Genomic DNA, 26500 nt, shown 5'->3' on the forward strand with positions numbered 1-26500 from the left:
AACCCAGGCTTCTCGGCAGTCAGGCCCTTCTCACATCCAGGGCTCCTCTCCCTTACCACTCCTTCCCTGGTATCCTCAATCCACCAATTATTCCAGTCAGTAGAACAGCAAGGTTGCCAAGCTGGTAGCCTGTGGGATGTTTGTGTAATCTGCAGCGGGTGAAAATGTTTTACAACAGTTGCCAACATTAAAAAATTGGGCGACTTCACATAAAATTCTGGATGTATGGCTTCTTAAAAATTTAAGTCTTACAACACTATATATACAATTTTCATGTTTTATTCAAGTAGTTTTACGGTTTCTTTTTTTAATGTTTAAATCTTGGTCTGAAATTTACTTTGGCGTAATGAATGAAGAATTTTTTCTCCTCGCATAGCTAACCCACTATATTTTAGACAAAACTTCCTACAAATCTACTTTCTAGATCTGGGTATCTTTGTTGCAGTCTCATTTTAAAGAACATATTTGTTATAATTCTCTGAGACTGCTAAAGCTGGTGGGAAATTAAAACTCTCCCCCTTTAGCTCTGGGTAGGAAAATGTTAGCCAGACCTAGTTTCTCATGTGGAGTAGCTCTACTCCTGCCAAACCCTAAGGCTTTTGAGAATAGCACTCGAGTGGAGACAAGGTCACCCCGGCCAACATGATTGCAGCACAGGAAGGGTGAGGCCGAAACCTCAAAAGTGGCCAGCGTAATTGTCTTTTGCCACAGTCCCCACACAGGGTCAGTCTATTCCCGTGAAGAAGTCTGCCTTTGTCCCTTGTCTGATGTAATGTGTACCCCTGGTCCCCTTCTCATGATAAATTCAAGCCTTGGGTGAGCTCATCCTCTCCCAGGGCTTCAAGGGGCAGGCATCTCCGTGGTGAGTGACTCACGAACCCTCAACTCCAGTCTTCCTGCCGCCACCAATCCACAGCCCTACTCGGCTGCCTACGAGCCGTGCCTACACGGATAGCCCACAGGCACCTTAATCTCCACACATCCTACTTCAAACCTCTTGTACTCCAGACTACTCCTGTGGTTCCCAGTCTCAACAATCAACATCTCTAACCTTCCAGTCACTCAGTCTTGAAATCCTCACCGGCCTCCAAAGTGTCTCTCAGATCCACTCTCCTTTTCTTCTCCACTGCCACTAATCACTGCTTTCACCATCTCTGGCTCCAGCAGCAAGCAATCTGTACCATCTCTGCTCCCTTTCCATCACCTCCTTCAGACTACCTCCACATGTCTGACGGGGTCACTCGAAGCTCAGAAGTCCTGAGAGGTTCCCCACTGCCAAAAGCAAGTTCCATCTCCAAACAGTGGCATTCAAGGCCTTCCATGCTGACTACCCCAACTTCGCTTTCCACCTACTCCTACCATCACCACCCCCTACACTTTCTTCCCTCCATTTCAGACTGCTCATTTTCCCAAGCCATTCATTCCATCTACAAGGGAGGCCTGTTAACCCCTGGCCATCCTCCACCAGGGCTGTGAACACCAGTGGCAGAGAATCTCTCAAGTCTCTAGACCTATGCTGTCCACAACCCTAGCCTCTAGCCACAAATGGCCTTTTAGTGCATGAAACCAACTTGACAGAATGGAGAAGTGCTATTAAGTGTCAAAGGTACTGGATTTGAAAGACTTAGTACTTAAAAAACAGAGCATTTTAATCTTCTATGCAGACATGTTGAAATGTTTTAGATAAAATGGAGTAAAAACAATTTCATGTTTCTTTTCACTTTTATGTGACCATTAAAAAAAAAATCTGAAATTCTCTGACTCCTTCCTTACATTTCTGTGAGCTTTCATTTATACATTATGCCTTTATTCAGTTCAGCAATACTTCTAAGAACCAACTATGAGCCCAGCACTCTTATCACAGGTAACGCAGTGGTGGAAAAAACAAGGTCCTTGTCCCTGACCTCAGGAGCTTAGTCTGGTGGGGAGCTTACTAGCTGTAGTTTATAAATGTATACAAGTCTAGACAACTCTGCTTAATTTTAAGCACAAAGAACAAATGATCAGCGAGTACTAAACATATCCTCTGTACTTCTCCTGTTCCTCAGGTTCTCCCAAAGATGACATCACACGTGGTAAATGAGATTGATAACATATTGCGAAACAAGCCCTACAGCAAAAAAGACTACCGATCGTAAGGCAGTGCGTGAGCCGCAGGAGTGCAGGGTTCAAACTGTGGTCTCTGCTGGTACAGAATGGTGTCACTAGCCAGTCTCTTGAGTCACTTAGCAGCCTGCTGCTCAACCTCTAGTATTCCCGGATTCTGAGGTATCTGCTGTCGCTCCCACTGTGCACCTGAATCACGGGCACATCTGAAAACTCACTACCAAGGAAATCCATTCTATTTTCTTATCTTGGACTGGAGTCACCTATTTCTTGCATTGCTCTGTGCACCTCATGCTTATACCACAGGAAGTGTATGCGGGGAGGACAGATTACCTTCAGGCATTTAGTAACTTAAAGAAGGCTGTACAGATGTATTTTTTCAAATGCATAAAATCCACAGCTGCAACGTGGATTGCATCAGAAAGAGTAGGCTATGTTTGCTCAGAAGTTGTGGGAGAATAAGCAGAAACAATTTCACATTGCTTTTTTCTATTTCCACATTAAGGTTAGCAAGAGTTGTTTCACTTGTTATTCAACCAAACTAAAACTTCAAGGTATGTGCTTTCATTACCTAGTAAAAATATTCACTGTTGCTTGGCCCCAAGAATGCCCTGTATTGTAATTTACCCGCAATATCTATTAGGAATCTATTAACAGTGTCCATTCACACACAGATATGGTGAGAGGATGAACACCCAATCTTTCACTTGAGACACTATGCCTAATTTATGAAAGGGAGGATTACACTGCTATGGAAGCTAAGGCTTTGAATAAAATGTAATATATGTGCAACTGAAGTGTTCATTTTTGACTACATTTTATTAAAATCTGCTTTATACCTTTGACTGCTTGTAGGCACAGCCTCTGCAAGTTTAAATATTTGAGCTTTAAAAATAAATATACACATGCTCAGTTTTGTAAGTAAACCTGTAAAATACCCACAAAGGCAAATGTTTGCTGTCTAATTAGCACTGGGACTTTACAATAGGATGCCTGTTTTTGAGGAATTAACAGGAAAGTGAATCAAGGACTTTGTGAAAAATGCTGTCACTGTTCAGCATATGCTAGGTCGATTAACGTCCCTAGTAAAAAGCAAATGTTACAAAATTTCCTGATTCTATAACCACATTATATGCACTAAACTAAATGCATGAAAGCTCTTTGCATGGATTAAAAGGGTTGCACACAGAAGCTGAGGGCTAACCTTGCCACTAGTAACTGGTTACCTACCCTCATGAATATTCCACCTGAAAAAAACTGTGACAATATACTGTGTGTATCTACAAGGAGGGAAAACGTGGGAGCGGGGGGGGGGTTCCTATCTTTCTATTTGGATACCTGAGCATGTACAAAATTCCGAGTTTCTGGCTATCAAGTGCCCCATATAGAAATCACTTTGAGATTTAAAGAAGAAAAAGACTATCAGCTTAAAATGCTATTTTCTGCCACCATTTCCAAATGCGTATTTCATGATTAAATTCTAAATCTTAAAGCGTTAGTGTGAAATACCAATAAATTTTCTTTTTTGTTATTACTGCCTGTATTCTAATAAGGAAACAGTTTGGGATTTTTACCCAGGAGTACCAGATGAATGATGGATCATCCTTCAGTTCTTCATTGTGTATTAAAACAGTGAACTACTGTATGCATAATGAAGTTGTCTAAATGGAAATGCAATTTAACTTATTTGCTTAGAGTAATAAAAGCATTTTGTGCATTTAATCTCAATTAGTTTTTATCTGCTCTTTCATTATAAGGGACTATATATATATCCACCTCCATAAAACAGGCAGTAAGAATCATCTGAATAAAAATTACGCTGGCAAGTAAGCAACACTGAACGATACCCAATAGAAACAGCAGTAACAAAAGATTTCAGTAACAATCCAAATTTTCTTCTCTTATTAAAGAAGAAAATGATTAACTGCTAAAGATACCTCTCATTGGATTTTAGAAATACACTACACTAAGGCTCAAGCTTCTCAAACTCATTTAAAAACACCTGCAAATTAAAAGCAAATGACAAACATTACTGCTTACCCATGGGAACAACTAGTTTTTTTAACAGATGAATCTTCTGCCATGGTAAACACACTAAATTAGAAATGTCAGTTATACCCGTAAGAAATATTTCCACATACTCCCATATTCTTTTCTGGAAAGAATTTTGTAGCAGAGAGCATACAATTCTGAAGGGTAACCCGGGTTAGCAGTCATCCACATACTTGAAATCTCGGCCAGTAAAAATGCAAACTAGACAGATGCTTGTGTGCTGGCTTTCCATGTTAAGAACTCACTCCATCAATAGTGTACCATCTGTCATCAGATGTCACAGCTTCACCTTAGCCAGGCACCACTCCTTGGCAAACGAGAAACCAGGTCTAAAACCCAAGTATTCAGTTTTCCAGTCTGGTGCTTTTTTTAAGGACAAATTTTATGAATTCTGTAGGTAAATTTTTAAGTTAAAAATTCTTGGGTAAGAATCCAAATTCAGAATCAGTTAAGAAGCAAAGGTCAGAGAAGACAGGCCATGAAAACTCATGAAAGTCAATGAGAAGGGCGTCTCTAACCACATCCATGAAAATCTAAACCAACCACTAAAAAAACCCCTCCTAATCTTCATTTCCCTACCTGGGAGTCCAAAGAGGTGGGATCTAATCCCCTAGAGCCCAAAGAGATGGATCTGTAGATGAGTGCTATGTCTACATATCCTTTATGTCTCTAGAAACAGAAGTGACTGGCACACATACCAGAAACCCAGAAATCGGGTGGGCAGGACAGCACAGCTGGTACATATTGGCAAAGAGGACTGACATGCTCTCTGTAATAGAACCATATTATTCCCATCACTGCTGCACAGACATCTGATCAGTAACTACAAAAATGCGTATTTACATGCGTGGGAAATTTAAAGGGTAATGTCAAATAATGTAAAAAGACGACGTACTTATTCACATGACTCTCAAAAACATCTAGGAAAAATATAAATTTTAAAAAGCGAAGTTTAGCCAATATTTAATAAACAAGACCCTTCACAAGAATTTTTGAGTATGAATCCAACCTCCGTATTTCAGTGAACTTTAAACCTTATTTTAAGTTATTCTCTCCAAGTTAGAGTAATTTGCCAAACAGGAAAACCAACAGATTTTTACTGGCTAAGGATAATTTCAGTCTAAGATTTTTATGAAGTTGTAAATGAGAAACTAAAAACAGGAAAATGTGGGGGCGCCTGGGTGGCTCAGTGGGTTAAGCTGCTGCCTTCGGCTCAGGTCATGATCCCAGGTCCTGGGTTCAAGCCCCACATGGGGCTGTCTGCTCAGTGGGGAGCCTGCTTCCTCCTCTCTCTCTGCCTGCCTCTCTGCCTACTTGTGATTTCTGTCAAAAAAAAAAAAAAAAAAAAAAAAAAATTGTATTAAAAAAAAAAAAAAACAAACAGGAAAATGTGAAACGACATAGCAGTTTAAGCCCCTACTTACCACAAAGAGTGTAGGGGAATATTTAATCACTTTTAATCCCCTTTTTATTTTACTGGTGTTGGATATGGGGTCTTTTTAAGATATAAATTCTGCAGCAGGTTTTTACTAACTCAACAGATGCAGCACATCATAATTTTATGTGCCACATAGCCTTTTTTTTTTAAGGTTTTATTTATTTATTTGACAGAGAGAAATCACAAGTAGGCAGAGAGGCAGGCAGAGAGAGAGGAGGAAGCAGGCTCCCTGCTGAGCAGAAAGCCCGATGCGGGGCTCGAACCCAGGACCTGGGATCATGACCCGAGCCGAAGGCAACGGCTTAACCCACTGAGCCACCCAGGCGCCCCGCCACATAGCCATTTTTGATGATGGGGTGAGTTCTGGGGGAAAAGTTCTATAATTCCCAAGTACTGGTACAGTAAATCCTGAATGAAAACTGTAAATGTGAGTATATGCCTTACAAACTTAAGCACATAAATTCAACAGTATAGAAAGTCAGAACCATTATCAGAGCCAAAGGGTGCTCTAGGTAAAATTCAAGACCAAAATCAAATTTTGCTTATTTGCTTTTCTACCAACTGTTTAGTTTATGAATTCAAGAGACATTCTATTAAGAGTACTAAAGCTGATGGGGCACCTGGCTGGCTCAGTGGGTTAAGCCTCTGCCTTCGGCTCAGGTCATGATCTCAGGATCCTGGGATCGAGCCCCGCATCGGGCTCTCTGCTCAGCGGGGAGCCTGTTTCCTCCTCCTCTCTCTGCCTGCCTCTCTGCCTACTTGTTATCTCTGTCAAATAAATAAATAAATCTTAAAAAAAAAAAAAAAGTACTAAGCTGATACCCCTCATCCCTTTTTCACCACTCCGTCTCAGCTACATGAATCATTAAGAATGGTGGCAATTGCTGCCCCCCCAACACAAGCACTGCCATCTAGTGGCAATTTTTTTTTAACCAACAATTAAAAAAAATAACACTTGGCCCTGCTCTGGTAACAAATAGTAGATCCTGATGGTTTGTCAAATAAGTAAATGCATTTGGTACACAAACTCCATGCCACCAAACTACTGACCAGTTATTTATCTACAAAAAAAAGTTACCACAGTAAGAAAAGTAAGTCTCTTATGTATTACAATATTTTGCAGTGACTCATGACTTCCTCATTCATTCATTATCCAATGATGGCACATGGATAATAATGCACCAAAGAAAAGTAAATTGAAAACTCTTAGAAACAATGAGTAAATATAACCCTGAATTGAAGACACTAAACCACTATGCAAATGTGCTCTTGTCCCCCCCCGGTCTCCAAGTTCTTGGACATTCCTACCCAAAACACTCAACAACACAGAAGATAAACTCCTGATGAACACATTCCTATAAAGTTATAAAAACAGCAAATGTTATTTACAACATTCACCTTAAATTTGGAAGTGGAAACTACAGATTAAAGTTAAGATTAGGAATTAGGGGGCGCCTGGGTGGCTCAGTGGGTTAAGCCTCTGCCTTCAGCTCAGGTCATGATCTCAGGGTCCTGGGATCGAGGCCCGCATCGGGCTCTCTGCTCAGCAGGGAGCCTGCTTCCCCCTCTCTCTCTGCATGCCTCTCTGCCTGCTTGTGATCTCTCTCTCTCTGTCAAATAAATAAATAAAATCTTAAAAAAAAAATTAGGAATTAGGAATAGGCTATTTCTTTTGAAGTACTATTTGTAGGAAATTATTGGATGTGGTCAAAAGCTAAAATAGGAATATGAGCCTCTATCACCTCTTATTCCATAATCCATTAAATAATACAAGCTAAAAAGCTTCCCAAAGATTTTCAAATCATGGCATGCACCAGAAAATAATTTTATCTGCACACATGAAGAAATGCAAGAGAATGTTCTTGGCTGAACCCTAGGGGCTGAAGAGGTCAATATGAATTTTGTTCACAATCAATGGGAACCTGTGGGTCAAATTTGGGGCGCCTGGGTCACTCAGCAGCTGAAGCATCTGCCTCCCGCACAGGTCATGATCTCAGGATCCTGAGATCGAGCCCCAGGTCAGGCTCCACACTGAGCCAAGTCTGTCAGATTCTCTCAACCTCTGCCCCACCCAGTCATGTTTGCTCTCTCAAACAAATAAAATCTTAAAAAAAAAAAAAAGGTGAAATTTATTAAAAGTCCTGACGGAAAAAGGCTGCACTAAATACTGCACAAGCACCTAAACCACTGAAGTTTCTCGGAAAGTTCTTAGAATTCTGGAACTAAGATCATAAATATTACTTTGATCTTTTACACATCAGTATTCAGGAAGGAGCTTCTCTACTGGACATTCCTCTAGTCAAGGAAAACAGTAGTTCCAATCTCTGAAACAGGTCAAACCAACATGGTAGGGTTGGGCTGACCTTCCTGGCCACCTAAGCCAGGACTATACAGCTGAACAGTATGTGCTTTAACCCCACGGGATAACTCTCAGATGTCTGGCCACTATTTTTAGGTTATGACCCTGGCCACCTTTCTTCTGTTAAAAAAACAAAGAAACAAAAAACCCAAAACAACAACAAAAAAATTTTCCACAAGTTTCTCTGCCCGAAATTGGAGATACCTTGTTTTTGAGTTATTTCAAATCACAAATTCAGAGACTTGTAAACATGAGGCTTCTGTTCAATTCCCCAGGGGGAAAGGATTCTTCATTCTGGTATTTACAGTTCAAAAAAAGTTGTGATATTGAGGTTAGAACACAAGGAACCACTTATTAACTTCTTGCTACTATTATAAATAACAGCAGCTCAGTCCAGGTTACTGTGACCTGTGACAGATCAAGGAAACAAGTTATTTTCTCCTCTTGTGATTACAGCACATTGCGAGAGACACTTTTTTTTTTTTTTTTTTACCTTTTAATAAATGTCCTGGCACTCTGAGTTTCCCTTTCAATTCATTTAATTTCAACAGTCTGTCAAAAAAAGAGCCAAAAAACAAATACTGAATTACATTTTGTTGGGTTTTTCAAACCCTCCAACTGCAGACTATAAAAACGTCTGGGTCTCTCACCCTGACCACCCTGCTAAGTTGCCATATACCACAGGCAACCCGTAGATACACAGCCAGGGAGCAAAGCCAGTACAGTCTACTTGGAGCCAGTAGACAGGAGGGCGATGAGGCCTGATGAAGCGCTTATGGACAAAATATAATTCCTGTAAAAATTCAACGTTAAGGAAAGAAAAAGTGCAAAAGTAGTTCTTCCACAAAATAAAAAGAGCCCAACTCTTTGGAATGTGCTCTTCCCATCTGACACTGTAAAACGATAATGATGTGCAGCCCCATTGTCTGCAAATGCAATTTACAAGACAGAAGGCTATAAAGAATGAAGAACATTCACAGGAAATGTGTTCCAGTTTTAAAAAGAAAATACTTGAGACAGAAACCTAGAACACATGATCACAAAGAAGACATCTGAATTCCATTTAACCTAAAGGAGAAGAGCTAATCAAGACTATGAACAGGAAGATGAAATTTAGCTTCCCTGCCTCTGGCCAAGAACAAAGGAAAAATAAGTCTCCTCTGTCCATCAGTGTTTTGGCTACAGTTGGCCTATAAAAGCAAGGAGGCTCTCTAAGTTCACAGCTACTCTCAGTCTCAGAATGGCACTGTTTAGGACAAACTATTCTAGTATTCCCAGAAGATACAAGCTAGAGAAGTCTATTTTATTACATAAAATCTAAGTCTGGCTGCACATCCTTAACTAATACATTTAATAAACTACCTAAAAAAGAGAAGACTGATTCTTGCCCCAAAGCTCAATTTAAGAGCACCTTGAAACACTATTAAGATATTATGAAATGTATCTATTTAACTACACTGGCTATCCACCCAATTCCAAAGCCCCAAAATGTCAGCAGACACATGGACTTATGGCAGGAACTACCAAAGGAGGCAAGTTGCTTTTGATCCTCAGAACTTATTTTTAAATAGGAGGATAGGGGCGCCTGGGTGGCTCAGTGGCTTAAAGCCTCTGCCTTCGGCTCAGGTCATGATCCCAGGGTCCCGGGATCGAGCCCCCATATGGGGCTTTCTGCTCACCAGGGAGCCTGCTTCCCTTCCTCTCTCTCTGCCTGCCTCTCTGCCTACTTGTGATCTGTCAAATAAATAAATAAAATCTTTTTTAAAATTAAATAATAAAATAGGAGGATACACATGACCATAGATGTACGACTGCTTTGTAATACTTGTTATTTATCATGAAGTTATAATTTATAAACTTCAAAGAACTTTAAATCAAACCTAAAGCCCTTATTTTAAATGTCCAGAAACTTGCCTAAGGTCACAGTGCTATTCAGTGGACTGATTGCCTGGGCAGTTTTTCTTCATAGTAAAATAGTTGGGATAAATCAAAACCAAAACAAACTACTGCTTCTAGACTTTGAAAATGCTAATGAACCTTTAAAAGGATACACTGTAGGGTTGAAGTTCTTCAGTATAAAGAAGGAAGCAACAATGACCAAGACCAGGAAGAGAGTGTTGTTATAGAAGATGGAAAATGTTGTAGCTTCATAATCAGCAACTTCGTTCTTCTTCCACAAGATTCTGTAGACAGACAAACCAATCAAGTTTATAAATATGTATTAAAATATTTTAAATATGACATGGCTCTAATTCACTATAATGTAGGTTCTTCCTTACATATTCTGGACAGAATGTGTTTTTAATATTAAATTTAATCAGCATTGTACCCTTTTTTCCTGCTGAAAAAGACATTTTACTCAATTGATAAAAATAGCTGCTCAGTCTATTACCTTTCTTCCCAGGCAGTCAGGGCTTTGGAGGGAGGGACAGATTAATTCCAACTGGCTTGGTTTCATCAGCAGCCTAAAGAGACATGAGAAGTTCTCTAGGTCCTCACCTAAAACAAACTCCACGATCAGTAGCCAGATGAAGCTTTCCTGGCTGTCTGCTGGCTTGATACTCTCAACCTCCAGATTTCAGCCTTCAGTTATTATACCTGAAGAAAATCCTAAGGACCAAAACCTAGCCGTGGCTCACAGAAGCAGACTAGTCTGCAACTATCTTTAGCCACCTTTACAGGATTCAAACAAAGAATGTGCTTCAACATAAAGAGGATTTTTTAACTTTTGTAAAACCCATTTACTTTTTATTTAACCCATTTTACTCATTATGTTTTATTAATTGACTAAAACCTTATCAACCTTTTCTTTTACCTGTTCACATGGGCAGCAGAAATTACAGGATGCCTGTGAATAAGGTAGCCTTTATTCCATTTGATTAATTAACTTTGTAAAACAGTTTTTAAAAGAGTAGGTTGTGACCCATTAGTGGGACATGAAATCATTTGGGTGGATTCAATGCTCAGGGAAAGTAACTTGAGTGGAACGAGACCAGTTTTTTTTTTTTTTTTTAAGGTTTTATGTATTTATTTGAGAGAGAGAGAGAGCGAGCACATGCAGGAGAAGAGGAAGGGTTACAGAGAGAAGCAGATTCCCCACGGAGCAGGGAGCCCAACTTGGGGCTCGATCCCAGGACTCCGGGATCATGACCTGAGCTGAAGGCAGATGCTTAACCAACTGAGCCACCCAGGCGCCCCAAGAGATTAGCATTTTTTTAAAATAGAAAAGTATCAAGGACGCCTGGGTGGCTCGGTCAATTAAACATCTGCCTTCAGCTGAGGCAGTGATCCCAGGGTCCTGGGATTGAGTCCCACATCGGGCTCCCTGCTCAGCGGGGATCCTGCTTCTCCCTCTTCCTCTCTCCCTGCTTGTGCTCTCAATAAATAAAATCTTTAAAAAAAAAATATCGAGTGTATCACCCACATAATTATCGAGTGTATCACCACCATAATCATTGTTTTGTGAAACATTTGCATGTGTGCATGTTTGAGTGTATTTGGTCAAAAGGTGAAGTACTTTACTGTGATTATCAAAAAGGTTGAAAGCCATCACCACTGATGTTTTGTCTCCCAAAGATCCACTACTCTGGGGTTAGATGATTCCTTCCACCAATCCTAAGGACAGCACTATGGCTAATGTCATTGGCCACTGCTGCATTTTATTCACCACATGTTTTAGTCCAAAGTCAACAAGCCCAACTGTAAAGGAGATAAATGAAATGAACTTAACTTCATCACAAGAAGTCTGTGGTCTCCTAATATAAATGCCACAGTTCCTTAACTCTATGGATACCAGCAACTTAAAACTTCTGTTTACTGTTAGGTTTGGGAAATAAAGGATACTATGTTAAATGCAGCCATCAACTACAAAACAGCTTCTGATTTCAGAGTAGGTTAAATGTAAATTTAGAAAACATATGGGACTTGGAATTGAAGGAAATACATTTTATCAGCTTAACACTGATGAAGAAACCACTATCTCTGAAAGATGCACAGACCCAACGTGGTTTAATGCTAGAGAACATGGACAACAAGTGCCCCTGTTTTTAAGTCTCTGGTACAAGACCAAAGGAAGACAGGTTCCTTAAATAAACTATTAGCATGCCTCCACTACGGCTGCCTAGATTATCCCACCTCCACAGGAGCACTCCTCCCTAACTCCTTGCCACGCCCTGATTCAGAACCATCTTCAGAACTCTTCTGATGAAAAAAGTGGCTCACTCCTTTAGGTTACCCCAGCTCCCAATATGTCCAGGTGTTACATCAGTGCACACACAGGACTGCCTTGGACAGGTTTCAGAACTTTCTCTAGCCCACTCGTATCCTGTTTCATTTAGAAAAAAAATGAAGACCACCCCCCCACACACAAATGCAACAGTTCTGCCAAAGCTTCACTGGTAAGGAATCTAGTTTGGGAGAGCACTCCCAAGGAGTCATTTTTCTAAAGAGCACTTCCTAGAAGAGAAAGACTGAGACCAAATCCAAGAACTGCTATAATCACCTAACGCTAAATGAGAGACCACTGGTAAGTCAAGAAGAAATAAAACACACACCCAGGGATAAATATTAATGAATCTCTGATTCTCCTCAGCTAATGTCCAACCTTGAATGGAGGGCAAAACAGTTTCAAGTGGCATGGGGCACATAATCCAAATGACTGTAAGTGAGAGCTCTGAGACATACATATCTGGGCAAAGAGGTGTTGACAGGCCTTCTCTTAAATCTCTTGTGGCAACTTACTTTTGAGGGAGAAAAATACTAGGTCTTAATGGGAGTCCTGGTCCCAGTTATCAGTCAATCATGAGTAAACACCTGGATAAACTTTTTATCCGGTGTGGTTTTTTTGAAATAGTAACAGCACAAACTTCTACGATGATAAGAATAGAAATTTTACAACCTTCTGACACTCTGCATTTTATGTATCCACAGAACCTACACTTCATTCTCTTTGAAATACTGATTCAGCCAATAGCAAAGATATCTCATTTCTAATTCCAACTCTGATCTAGTAGTAGTGACTACCTGAATACCATGCTGAGAAAAATTCTGAGACATATCCCAGGATCGAGAACAAGTGCCAGACCAATCAGGCAAGTCTGCAGAGGGCAGAGGAGACCCATTTGCCATCTCTGCTATAATTCATCACCTAAAACCTACAGAGAAATTGGGTAGCTGTGATGCACACTTCAAGAACCACTTTTCTAATAAATACTATAATTTAATAAAAAGATCTCTTAGAAGTGTCCTAGATTCCTGCCCTCTATCACCATGCAAAAATTTATAATCAGGAAGCTGCGCAGCAAGATCTCATGAAAGCTATCCCTGCAAAAAGGCCTTCACTGTCACTATTTACTACTGTGCCCTTCAGGAAGGACCTGGGACCTAGCTGACTGAGTCAGTACAGCATACAACTTGTGGCCTCTGGGTCATGAGTTTGAGCCCCACATTAGCTGTAGACATTACTAAAAAAATAAAATAACATCTTAAAAAATATATTGTATCCTTCAGTTTTTATAAAGGATCCACAGGAGATAATCATTCCTATAATGTTTTATAGTGCTTTTCAAAACCACTAGAAGACACTGTCCATTAAGTTACTCAGGGTCCCTTAAATAAGGATCCACTTGATAAAGTCCTTCCAAGATTCGGTGCCAGGAAAGTTTCTTTTCTGAAGGACTTACAAGCTGCTTCTCATCAGACAATGAAAGTGTATGACCTCAGATGCTCCCCCTGACACTTGGAAGCTCAGAGCTAATTTCAATGCTCAACTGCTATACCTAACTCAGAGATTCTTGTTTATCCAGTTTTTCTTAATTTTAAAGGTTTCTGCTCTTTCAAAATTGGACTTCTTTATTTCACATGCGCTTTAATATGGCAAGTCTCCACAAAGTCTTTCCGAGGCACAGTGGGTTAAAAATTCCATTTCACAAAGCACTTTGTAGATACTAAAACTTAAGATCTATGAAAACCTCATCCCGTGACTGTATTAAACCTACATAACAACTCGTAAGCACAAGTTTATTCAATTATTCAGAAACTTCTGTTACTCAGATATTAGACTATTAAGGCTTCTAATAGTTGGCAGGAAAAACTGAGGGGAAAGGGCTAACAAATGTGGCACAGATTTGGGCAACAAAGAGAAACCAAGCTGTTTTCTCTTTCCCAACCAACGAAGATAACCAAGAACTGGCTGTCCCTAGGGAAACTCAGGAATGGAAATACCACCACCTAAAAATGCTAACACAATGCAATGTAAACTCTTCAGACCCAGAGTGGGGAGGCGATATGCTCAAGGTCACATAGCTACCAAGTGGCAGAGCCAGCACAGGATAAAGCTCTGCAAGCTCTGAAACTCCAGGAGAGAGGTTAGGACAAGCTCTCCAAGCCATATTGCCCTCGTTCTTACGGTGGATTGACCTCCACACGGGAATTTATGCCCTCAGCTTCTTCAGATGTAAAATGCAAACAGCCCTACCTCACATAGCTCTTTAAGAAAACAATAAATGAACTGTGTATAACACAAAAGCATCTGGTGGGGGTAAAAACTAAAAATGTCAGTGTGATTGTTATTCCCATTACTAAGTCTCCTACGTTTAACCTCAGGCAATTCCATTATCCACATTATCTGGGAAACAACCAAAAACTTAATTTTCTACAAAGTATCCCCTTTTTGGATTGTCTCCAACAATTCAGAAGTCCAACCTTTCATCTTTTTCCTTTCGAGACATCTTTCTGTTATCAGCTTCAGAAAGTTTTCGAGTCACTTCTTTGGAAACAGCATCCTCCCTCTTCTGTGCTACTCTGGGTGGAAAAAAAGAAAAAAAGTTTCCACATGCTCCAGGAATGAACATCACCCTATCAAACACTCTGTACTTATATTTTGTATTGGCAACTATAGGATACTTTACATTTGAAGAAATAATTTTGACAGAAAATTCCAAGTTTATTATACTGTAAGAGCCAAAAGAAGGTTCAAGAACTTCCAAGATGGAGATTATTAGTTATTGGTTTTGACTTCTGCTTAAAAAGGATAACTTTCCAAAGTTTAGGTATTTAATATGTAAAGAAGTCAAATGCTTTTAGCACAATTTAGTTATAAATCATTTTAACTCCATTTTGTTTTAGCCTATTTATTTGTTCAACAAATAAATTTGATAAGGCATTGACAAATGATACAGGATCTCAATGCCAGTAAATATAAGTAGACTTAAAAAACAAAAGGGGAGTGGGGCACCTGGGTGGCTCAGTGGGTTAAAGCCGCTACCTTTGGCTCAGGTCATGATCCCAGGGTCCTGGGATTGAGCACCACATCGGGCTCTCTGCTCAGCAGGGAGCCTGCTTCCTCCTCTCTCTGCCTGCCTCTCTGCCTACTTGTGATCTCTGTCAAATAAATAAATAAAATCTTTAAAAAAAAAAAAAAATGGGGGGAGGGGACACCTGGGTGGCTCAGCATGTGAAGTGTCTGCCTTTGGCTCAGGTTATGATCCCAGAGTCCTGGGATCAAGTCCTTCATGGGGCTCCTTCCTCAATGGGGAGACTGATTCTCCCTCTGCCTGCTGCTCCCCCTGCTTATTCACATGCACAGTCATGCTCTCTCTCTGGCAAATAAATAAAATATTTATTTAAGAAAGGGTAACTGTTGGCAAGGATGCGGAGAAAGGGGAATCCTCCTACACTGTCAGTGGGAATGCAAGCAAGTGCAGCCACTCTGGAAAACAGTACAGAGCTTCCTCAAAAAGTTGAAAACAGAGCTATTCTACGACCCAGCAATTGCACTACTGGGTACTTACCCCAAAGATACAAATGTAGTGATCTAAAGGGGCACCTGCACGCCAATGTTTATAGCAGCAATGTCCACAATAGCCAAACTATGGAAAGAGCCCAGATGTCCAATGACAGATGAATGGATAAAGAAGGTGTGGTACATACACATACAATGGAATATTATGAAGCTATCAAAAAATGAAATCTTGCCATTTGCAATGATGTGGATGAAACTAGAGGGTATTATGCTGAGCGAAATAAGTCAATCAGAGAAAGGCAAGTTTCATATGATCTCACTGATATGTGGAATTTAAGAAAACAAAACAGAGGAACATAAGGGAAGAGAGGAAAAAATAAAACAAGATGAAACCAGAGAGGGAGACAAATCCTAACACTCTTAATCATAGGAAACAAACAGGGTTGCTGGAGGGGAGTGCGGTGGAGTGATAGGATAATTGGGTGATGGACATTAAGGAGGGCATGTGATGTAATGAGCACTGGGTTATTATATAATGAATCACAGGCCTGTACCTCTGAAACCAATAATATATTATATGCCAATTAACTGAATTTAAATAAAATGTTTAAAAAAATTACAAAGCAGAATCATAAAAAAATAAAAGAATTAACAGCTCTAACATATTAAAATAATACTTTAACTTCTACTCAAAGAACAATTTTACTAAAAATAAATACCACAAGGTCAGTGATCAATCATACCACTTTTAACTAAATGAACCACTAGTTGTACCAAAAGATAATATGGAATCAGCCAGAAAAACAAAAAGTATTATTCAAGATACCAGATCAGAATCTTCAGTGATCAGTCCAGAAAAAAATTTTTTTTTTCCCATCAGAAAAATCTATAAGGTGAATTTTATTAGATGAGATTGCTGGTGAAAGAGAGGATAAAATTTAACCTACGACAAAATACAAAAAGCCTCCCAAAGTTCAAGACATTTAAATTCAACATGGTGTATTTTTCATAATATAGGAAAAACTGGTTAGCCATAATTATAGAAAAAAAAATAACTGATACAAGCAAAATCTAACAACTACCTACACAGTCCCACTGTGAAAATGTTCAACACATACTGAGATATATTAAAGGCAACAAAATGTGGAACGTGGAAATCTGTTCACTCTGTGTTCAATTAATTAATCCCTCATTACTCTGCTATATTTAGTTCTGGCCAGTGTACCAAGGAAAGGTGTGGAGAATTCAGGATGGATTCCTGAAAAGAAGGCCCAGGATCATTCAAGTCAATAGTTTTCAACCTTTCTTTAATCACAAGAGCTTTTGGGACACAAATTAAAGAACAAATTCCCAAAGATCCAACTTTACCTGATTCATTTTATTATGTAAAAGTTCTGTTCTTAAGGGCAGAGACTCTTATTTCTGAACCTCTCTAACAGACCAAGAACTCAATAAAGGTTTCTTGAACTTAACATAAGACCACTTTTTTCTAAGAAGGCCAGCAGAGGGGCGCCTGGGTGGCTCAGTGGGTTAAGTCTCTGCCTTTGGGTCATGGTCCCGCATAGGGCTCTCTGCTCAGCAGGGAGCCTGCTTCCCTCTCTCTCTCTGCCTGACTCTCTAATCGTGATCTCTGTCTGTCAAATAAGTAATAATAAAAAACTCGGGCGCCTGGGTGGCTCAGTGGGTTAAGCCGCTGCCTTCGGCTCGGGTCATGGTCTCAGGGTCCTGGGATCGAGTCCCGCATCGGGCTCTCTGCTCAGCAGGGAGCCTGCTTCCCTCTCTCTCTCTCTCTCTCTGCCTGCCTCTCTGTCTGCTTGTGATCTCTCTCTGTCAAATAAATTTAAAAAAAAAAAAAAGTAATAATAAAAAACTTAAAAAAAAAAAAAAAGGCCAGCTGATAAGAAATGAATATGGTTTACAGCAGAAACACTTCTGAGCTGAACGGAGGGAAACACACACACACACACATACACACAGCCCATCAGGATAGGACACAGGAATAACTATTTTCAAAGGAGTTGGCTATCTCCAAGTATCTTTAAGACAGTCAATCATGTGTTCACAGGACAAATTTTCCTGAAGAGACCAAACCAGATTAATTAATTAATTTCTCTTCTAGTTCTAAAATTCTATCTTCACCTAACAGACTCATAACAACCTGTCAGGTTTATTACAACTCAAGAAGTCTCCCCTCTGTCTTAGGGCTCTTAGTAAGTCTCAATGATGAATGCTCTAAAATAAGACAAAGGTCATTCTGGTGGTCCAGCACTCAGGCAAATGAGATAACCCACAAAATCAACTGTTTTTCTTCTACTATTATTTTTTTAACATATTTCAGAACTGTTCCAGAATAAAAAAGAAAAATACCATCTATTTAATTTCTTAAACCAAAACATCTTTACAAACATTTTTTTAAAGTCATGCAACCTTGAAAAAAATTCCTACGGGCTCTGTCACCCCCAATCTCTCTGACACTGCACATAAACATTATGGGCTCACTATGCTTGACATGTCACCTGCATTATCTTATTTAATCCTCGCCATCTGTGAGGTACCATTAGTATCCTGATTGCACAGCTCAGGAATGGGACATCTAAAAAGATGAAATGTGTGCCCAAGGCTAGACATTTAAGAAAGGGAGAGCTGGGAATGGAATCCAGACTGTCAGCATATAAGCCATCTTCCCTTTTACTATGAACACCTACCCGTACCCTGCATCTTCCTGGGGCTTTAAGCTTTAACACATCTTGTAAAACTGTAGGAGCTTCGATATGAGTGGCAGCATTTAATATTAAGTCAAAACTATGATTAAAAAAAAAAATTCCGGGACGCCTGGGTGGCTCAGTTGGTTGAGCAGCTGCCTTCGGCTCAGGTCATGATCCCAGCGTCCTGGGATCGAGTCCCACATCGGGCTCCTAGCTTGGCAGGGAGCCTGCTTCTCCCTCTGCCTCTGCCTGCCACTCTGTCTGCCTGTGCTCACTCTCGCTTCTCTCTCTATGACAAATAAATAAATAAAATCTTTAAAAAAAAAAAAAATTCCACTCTGACAGAACCTATTAAATAAAGTCAGTAGAAACTGAAATTTTACTGAACTAAATGTAGCATTAACTGTCTTAAGGGTCAAAAGACATGGCAGTGGCCCTCAAGAAGTCCGGAGCAGAAATGAGATTTAAAAAAACAATTTTAATTCCAAAAAGGTTAATGAAAAATAATATGCAGAACAAGTCAAAAACTGGGAAGTCTCAAAGGGAGTGAGTTCCAAGGATATCACAAAGGATTGGTCATTCAAGGTGCCCACATCTGAGGGCTTCACTATCCACAGATGACTACACCTCACAAGAAAGACAACCCAGAACAGCAGAGTCCAAGACAGCTGAAACCGGAATGGCAGTTGGTAAAGAGGACCGCCAAGCATAAAGATGATAAAGGTGAGCACTCTGCTTGTCTAGCAGAAAGGCAGTCACACAAACCTGAGTTCCTACAGATCCAAGACAACAGCTGAGAGATGCTGAGACCACTTTCAGCCATTGAGGCCATTTCTGGTCTTCATACAATAAATCCCTTTAACTGAGATCATCTCAAGTTTTGTTTTGTTTTTTTTTTTTTTTTTTAAAGATCTATATATTTGGGAGAGAGATTGTGGTGGGAGGGCAGGGGCGAAGGGGCGGGGAAGGGGTGAGGGAGAGAATATTCAAGCAGATGCTTGCTGAGCGTGGAGCCTGCAGGGGGCTTGAGCTCAGGACCCTGAGTGATCATGACCTGAGGGGGGGGCAGTCTACGCCGGTCATGTGCCCCTCATCTCAACATGTTTCTATTCCTTGTCACCACAAAGAGCCTAACATAGAAACAACAAACTTAGAAAGGATTTATATAATGTGTGATCTTAAATTAGAGGAAATATGATAATCTTTTTTATTTTTACATACTTGTAAGAAAAAATGTAATAAGCATTAAAAATGTCAGAGTTTAAAAAAAAAAAAAAAAAAGACCACTTCTTTAATGTCCAAAAATAGAACATGGAGAATCAGAACTGTTATTTTCAGAAAGAATTTCATTCGACTTCAACAATGTTAATTTACTTGGTGCTGTTTTTCTGATAAAACCCATGATTAAGGCTAGTGCTCAACTGTTCTCATTTCCCTCTCAAAACCTACTTCTATAAGTGTCAGAAGCAGTCTCTGCTTCGCTTAGTTAATAATTCTTTATAGCATTAATATGCCTATATACATACAGTTCAAACTGATATTTACTGAAAACAAGACAAATGGTCTTTAAGACATCCTTCTATATAAAAGTGCAACATGTAATACATACTTTCGCTTCACAAATATACTTACTTGTGTTTGAGAACAAATTTCACATTTTTGTATGCAAAGGCTACCAAATAAGTGCTTACTAGGGTCATCACACTATAGAGAACAGCAGACTGAATAAGATCCATATGCCATATTCGCCAATATAACCCTGATTTAAAATAGAACGGGAGAAGGGGAGAATACAAAAAGGAAAACATTACCACACAGTTACAAAGACCTGCCCAATTAATTACAGCTAAGTCAATAAAATACAGTCCAGGTTAAGAAATCTAACACAGTCTAAGAAGATCTTCAGAACTGATAAAATTAAGGTCTCAAACGTCCCCAGCTCAGAAAACTTGAAAAACAGAACGGCTTGGGAAGCCATTACTAGTCCAGACGAGATTTCTGCTTCTTCTAAAATGAAAATAAAATCTGGATTAAAAAAAAAAATCAATTCAGACTTCAGGTTTTATTCATCAGAGCACTATTAAGCTAACCACGAGCTGCTCCAAAACTCCACGTGCAGTCCCAAGCCATAGTTTACATGCTGACGTGGCTCTCTGAAATCCAGGCAGTACTCTGTGCTGTGCGGCCAGTGAGGCTTTAGAAGGCCAAAGGAAAAGGAATCTTAACTGCCCAACAAACGTGCAGCAGTATGAAGCAGGAGATTCAAATTCAGGAAACCTGAGCTATAAAAACAACTTTTGCCTAAGTCTGCAAAATTCCTCCATCTAAGTGAGAATTCTAATTGTCCTAACAGCATTAAAAAGTTTAAACGAGTTAGAGCGCCGGCTCTTAGCACTGGTGCAACCTCTCACCAAATTAGGAAAACGACGTTCAGCACTGTGAGTGCTTCACCCAAAGCTCCACTTCTATTCAATTCGAGGGTTAATGGGAATTTGACTCTGACCTAATTCATTAGTTTTTTCCAAAATAAATAAACGATAAAGTTTTAAAGCTCATAACGGCAAACAGTTGTGGGTAAAAAACAGAAGATTACATATGCATGAATGTCAGCACAAAATCTTAACTAGACGGTTTGTACAACAGGAGCGCCATCCCCAAACTAGTAAATCACAATCTCTGGGAGCGGGGCCACAAGTGACTTTCCTATGATGCCTCCCACCACTCTCCCCGTCGAGTATACTAAGTTAAGGCCCACAGAAGGTACATGCTATCCCCGTGCTCAGGACAAGCTAGGGGCAGCCGCCGGCCGTAGGGCCCAGCGCGAACTCCCGCCAGACGACCCGGCCCTGCCACGTCCCCGCCCAGCCCGGCCCGCCGGCGGCCTCCGCGGCCCGCCTGCTCCCGGCGCTCACAGATGGGGATGGCGGACACGATAAAGGCATTCCCGAAGAAGAGAGCGGAGGACTTGGCCGAGAGGTTGCGGCTGAAATCCTGCAGAAGCAAATCCTCCTCGGACTGCTGCTTGGAGCCGCCTTTGGGAGCCATGGTAGACCGGAGCTTCGAGCCTGGAGGGCGGTGCTGGGTAAACGCCACTGGCCCCGCCTCCACGGCCGCCGTATCCACTAAGGGCTCGTCAGCGCTACGCGCGGAGGCGGGACTCGGCGCGGCGCGGGAGCAAGCTTGTCCAGGATTGGCCCGCGGCATGGACGTCTCCCGGTGTGATTCGGCAAGCTGGCCAGACTTCCGGGTTCTTGGCCAGCCCCGTGGCTAGTCGGGGATTTGTAGTTCCGTAGATACTTAAGAAAACTTAATTGACATTCCATTTTACAGGTGCCGTCACGCTTTCCGTTTCGTTGGAATTTCAAAGTAGGACACTGTTCTGGCCTCGAGTCATTCAGTCGGTCGTTGAACAAGAGTACGGTTCGTACCTTCTGCGTGTACCCAGCACTGGGCCACTGGAGGAGGAAGTGAAGAAAGACATAGCTAAACAAAGACGAGTGAAGTCCTTTCTCCTTTATGTATCCATTATCTCTTTAAATCTCCTCGAAATCCTTTGACATGCACCTTGTTGTTCCCATTTTGCGGGTGAAGACCCTGAGAGCGAGAGCCCAGCAGCGCTAGTCTCCGGGGTGTTGACTGTTTTTCAACAAAATTAACAGTCTACCTTTTCACGAAAAAGAAAGCGCTTTGGCTTTTGAAGAGCTCTTGGTCTCATTGATGAATATTCAACATGAGTCGAATACATTTACAAAACACAATTACTTTATTTCAACTCAATCTTTGGAGTTATGTGGACTCCACAGCCATGCTAAATAAAGCATAATACTAAGTAAAGAACATGTTGGGAAAACAGGCTTTCTCTGAAGCTCAGAAAATTGAATATGCCTATTAAAACAACCCGATACCCGTTTTGCTCATTGCATTATCACATTTTCTTAAAAAACAAAACAAAAACAAAAACAAAAAAACTCAGCTTCATTCATAGCAAAAACTTCTTTCATCTACATTACTGGCAACAGGCAAACTTCTCCAACCTTCGGCTTCCCTATCAACAGATTAGTATATCTTTCATCTTAATTTCATCCAAATTGCAATTGACTTCCACAGTTTCCATTCTAATGGAGTTTTCTGTCTGCAACTTTCAGTCTAGCCTCTATATAGGTACCATAGCACAAGTTTTCCTGACATATAAGTCTTTCACATAAAGGCGAGAAGTCTTCATCAATAACAGCAAAATGAGAAAAAAAAAAAAAAACATCCAGTGATTTTTTTTTCAGAAACTTAAGTATTCATTTAAAAACATCTGCAATATGTCCTTTTAAAATGGTACAGTGCTCTTTTATTATGCAGTGGTGGTGAGAGAGAAGAAACTCTTACTTTCTCTTCCAACATACTCCCTCTCAGTTTTTTATACCGTCAAAGATCACACCATTTTTTACCCATTTGTTCAGACTAAAATGCTACTTGCCAACACTAATGCCTTTCTTTCCCTCTCCATCTGTGACCAATTCATCAGCAAAACCTTTTGGATCTGTCTCTATACTTAGATTTACTCTTTAAAAACCAAGGATATAAAAAGATAAAATCAGGGGCGCCTGGGTGGCTCAGTGGGTTAGGCCGCTGCCTTCGGCTGGGGTCATGATCCCAGGTCCTGGGTTCGAGCCCCGCATTGGGCTTTCTGCTCAGCAGGGAGCCTGCTTCCTCCTCTCTCTCTGCCTGCCTCTCTGCCTACTTGTGATTTCTCTCTGTCAAATAAATAAATAAAATCTTTAAAAAAAAAAAAGATAAAATCAGAATACTGTAAGATTGAAAGGGACAAAAATCAAGATATTTAAAAGTAAATAAGAAACAATGATGAAATTAAGAAGAATTACACTTGAGAAAAGTATTTAAACAAAATAGGAAAGATAAAAGTTTGAAATATTAAATAGATTTAAAAAATGAAAATTGAAATGATTAAAAGGAGGTAGCCAAGAATTAATACACTTTGCAAACCAAGTATAAAAACTAAAGACAAAGAGAATCTAAAATGTAGGCATTTAAATTTTTTATAGGGTAAGATAAAGAATAAGATGAAGAAATGTGTAACCAATGATGTTAACCACAGAGAAGGTTTTTTTGGTGATGGTAACAATGAAGACATTAAGATAGCACACTAGAAGTACTAGAACAGTGTTTTCTCAAATGCAATCTAGTTCCTTTTGAAGAACGACAAAATCTAGGCATATGTGGCATATGTGGCCATGGCACATTACAGAAAGCAGAGTAAAATGTGTGCTGAAAGAACAGAAGGAAGGGTATCCTATGGATTCTAGGCAAAGACTGCAATATATTTTGGCCATTTCAATATAGTTCAACTCTATGAAGGAACTAAATGGACTCGATTCCATCCCAGCTTGATTGTGATTTATGAATTTAAGGCTTAACATTTCCATCACTTCATACTTAGAGTGGGGAAAAAGCAGGGGTGGGAGACGGAATTTAAAGAAATAATATTTATTACTGTCAGGGACAAAGATAACAAATTTCTTTCGTCCACTGCTGATGGCTTTGTGGAGGAAAATCCAGCAAGTTAAAAATAAGTATACCTTTCCTGTGACAGACACTGCAAATTGCTTAGCCAGTAAAGAAAAATAAGCTTTTCACAGGGACCTTATGAAAAATAATAGATGAGGGCACCTAGGTGGCTCAGTTGGCCTGAGCCTTCAGCACAGGTCATGATCCCAGGTCCTGAGTTGGAGTCCCCAGAGCGGGCTCCCTGCTCAGCGGGGAGCTTGCTTCTCCCTCTTCCTCTCCCCCTGCTCCAGCTTGTGCTCCTTCTCTCTTTCTCAAATAAATACATAAAGTCTTTAAAAAAAAACAAACAGAGGAATCATCATGGGCTACTCTGGGGTAGGAGGGGAAGAGAGAAGTTCTTTGTTATACAAAGTCCATTTGAAATGGAAATCTCATTGTGGAATTGAATTTTGAAAGAAGAGATTAAACAATTCTCTTAGTTTCTAGGCTTAATATATTAAAGTGCCACCTGGGAGATGATTTATTCAGCCAAACTACATATTTCAGGCACTGGTATGCAATTTGTTCATTGGTTCATCTCTTCATTTGGCTGACATTTATTGAGAAACTACTATGTGGGGCACCTGGGTGGCTCAGGTGGTTAAGCGACTGCCTTCAGCTCAGGTCATGATCCTGGAGTCCTGGGATAGAGTCCCATATCAGGCTCCCAGCTCCATGGGGAGTCTGCTTCTCCCTCTGACCTCCCCCTCATGCTCTGTCTCTCTCTCTCTCTCAAATAAATAAAATCTTAAGAAAAAAAAAAAGAGAGAGAGAAGCTACTATGTGAAAGGTACTATGCTAGAGACTTAGAAATACCCAAATAACAATCATAATTATGATTATAATAATCAATGTTTACTGAGTATTATACATCCAGCTCTATGCTAGGCTCTTGATATATCATCTAATTTAATTCTTACAGCAACACTATGGGATATGTGTTATTATCCCCATTTCTCAGATGAAGAAATGGAGGCACAGATTAGAAAAGTAGCTCACCTAAAATCCCACAACCAGTAATTGTTGGAGTCAAATTATGAACCCCAGGTAATCCGACTCTAGGATGTGCACTCTTAATTACATATGAGTTCTGGTCTCCTCTGTACTATCAGAGTCTCAAGATCTAAGTGCTTGCCCCTCAAAGCCCAATATTGAACAAAGAGCTGAGGGTAGTTTCTTGTGGACCAGTTGCCATGCAGAGTCCTGTCGCATTGCAGCTCTGGCAGGAACAACCTTGCACAGGTAGGGTCCTGTACCAAACCCACAGGCAAACCTCAGTGAGCAAGCCTGGGCTCTCAGAGTGGAGTCTGTCTTAAAGAGTGTGAAAATAAGGGCGCCTGGGTGGCTCAGTGGGTTAAGCTGCTGCCTTCGGCTCAGGTCATGATCTCAGGGTCCTGGGATCGAGTCCCGCATCGGGCTCTCTGCTCGGCGAGAAGCCTGCTTCCCTCTCTCTCTCTCTGCCTGCCTCTCCATCTACTTGTGATCTCTCTCTGTCAAATAAATAAATAAAATGTTTAAAAAAAAAAAGAGTGTGAAAATAAGATGTCAGAAAGAAACACAGCTGTTAGAGGTTTACAGAAACAGAGCCAACTAAGAGCCATAAACCATAACTCATCTGCAGCCATAAATTAAAGGGGAAATTAGATGTTCAAAGGGCCTCAGGCCTTGCTCATTTCCCTCTGTAAGCCTGAACAACACCTGCAACAAAGCAAAAACACTTCAAAAATGAAAAAAAAATGAAAACAAGTTAGAAATACAGTGACATAAATATAAACATATTTTACATACAAATGAAAAAATGAGTAATTGTGTTCAACCTAACTTAGCAATCTATCACCTTTTCTCCAAAAAGTTTAAGGCAAAGGAAACAAAATCAAATGCATACACCATCCAGACAAGTAAACTGTGATTTAATAAGGAAGTATGTACTTGGTCTCTGCCCAGCTTCCTCACACAGAACTCCTAAAATCCTTGGAATTACATAAGTGACAGGAATGAGAAGAGCATCTCTGTTGTTTTGGTTTTTTGTTTTTGTTTTTGTTTTATGAGCCCCTGTCAACCACACCTGAGTGTGTTAATGAGCTGGCTCTTGGAGGATGGGGGCTTGTTAGGCTAGGAACCAACCTCCAGATTACAGAGGGTTAGAACCTTTTTTTTTTTTTAAAGGTTCTATTTATTTATTTGACAGATAGAGAGGCAGGCAGAGAGGGAGGCAGAGAGGCAGGCAGAGAGGGAGGAGGAAGCAGGCTCTTCGCTAAGCAGAGAGCCCGATGCGGGGCTCAATCCCAGGACCCTGGGGTCATGACCTGAGCCAAAGGCAGAGGCTTTAATTTAACACACTATGCTACCCAGGCGCCCCCAGAGGGTTGGAACTTTAATCCCACTCCACCACCACCTCTGGGGAGAAGAGAGTAGAGAGGAGCTGGAGACTGAATCACCCACTGCTAATGATCTAATCAATCATCCCTGCATAAGGGAGCCTCCATAAGAACCCTTAACAATGGGATTCAGAGAGCCTTTGCTGAGAAGGTGGGGGGTCCAGA

At 40.4% G+C, this 26500-nt stretch overlaps 2 protein-coding genes across 5 annotated transcripts in view; one reads left to right on the forward strand and one right to left on the reverse strand.

The window, feature by feature from the left end:
* Window positions 1-3828, forward strand: part of KCNAB1 (potassium voltage-gated channel subfamily A regulatory beta subunit 1) — a 378185-nt gene extending 374357 nt beyond the window's left edge. For all 4 annotated transcript variants that reach the window (XM_047728637.1, XM_047728665.1, XM_047728656.1 and 1 more), the window contains exon 14: window positions 2049-3828. In XM_047728637.1, coding sequence (XP_047584593.1) covers window positions 2049-2138 — 90 coding nt within the window. In that variant the 3' untranslated portion in view covers window positions 2139-3828. The remainder of the gene's footprint in view (window positions 1-2048) is intronic.
* A 4648-nt stretch (window positions 3829-8476) lies between these two features.
* SSR3 (signal sequence receptor subunit 3) lies at window positions 8477-21507 on the reverse strand. The gene is made up of 5 exons (XM_047728691.1): window positions 21314-21507; window positions 20034-20160; window positions 14658-14756; window positions 10007-10138; window positions 8477-8748 (listed from the first exon to the last, which is right to left on the reverse strand). Exons 1-5 carry the CDS (start codon window positions 21444-21446, stop codon window positions 8682-8684), a joined length of 558 nt encoding a protein of 185 aa, XP_047584647.1. The 5' UTR covers window positions 21447-21507; the 3' UTR covers window positions 8477-8681.
* Between the last annotated feature and the right edge of the window lie 4993 nt (window positions 21508-26500).

Source organism: Lutra lutra, chromosome 1 (assembly GCF_902655055.1).
Source record: "Lutra lutra chromosome 1, mLutLut1.2, whole genome shotgun sequence".
In the NCBI taxonomy this organism is placed as follows: Eukaryota; Metazoa; Chordata; class Mammalia; order Carnivora; family Mustelidae; genus Lutra; species Lutra lutra.

Coding starts and splice junctions, on each gene's coding strand:
- SSR3 (XM_047728691.1), bottom strand. CDS start 21,446: ATGGCTCCCAAAGGCGGCTCCAAGCAGCAGTCCGAGGAGGATTTGCTT. Junction 20,161..21,313: donor CGTGTCCGCCATCCCCATCT/GTGAGCGCCGGG, acceptor ATTTTAAATCAG/GGTTATATTGGCGAATATGG. Junction 14,757..20,033: donor AAATTTGTTCTCAAACACAA/GTAAGTATATTT, acceptor TTTTCCACCCAG/AGTAGCACAGAAGAGGGAGG.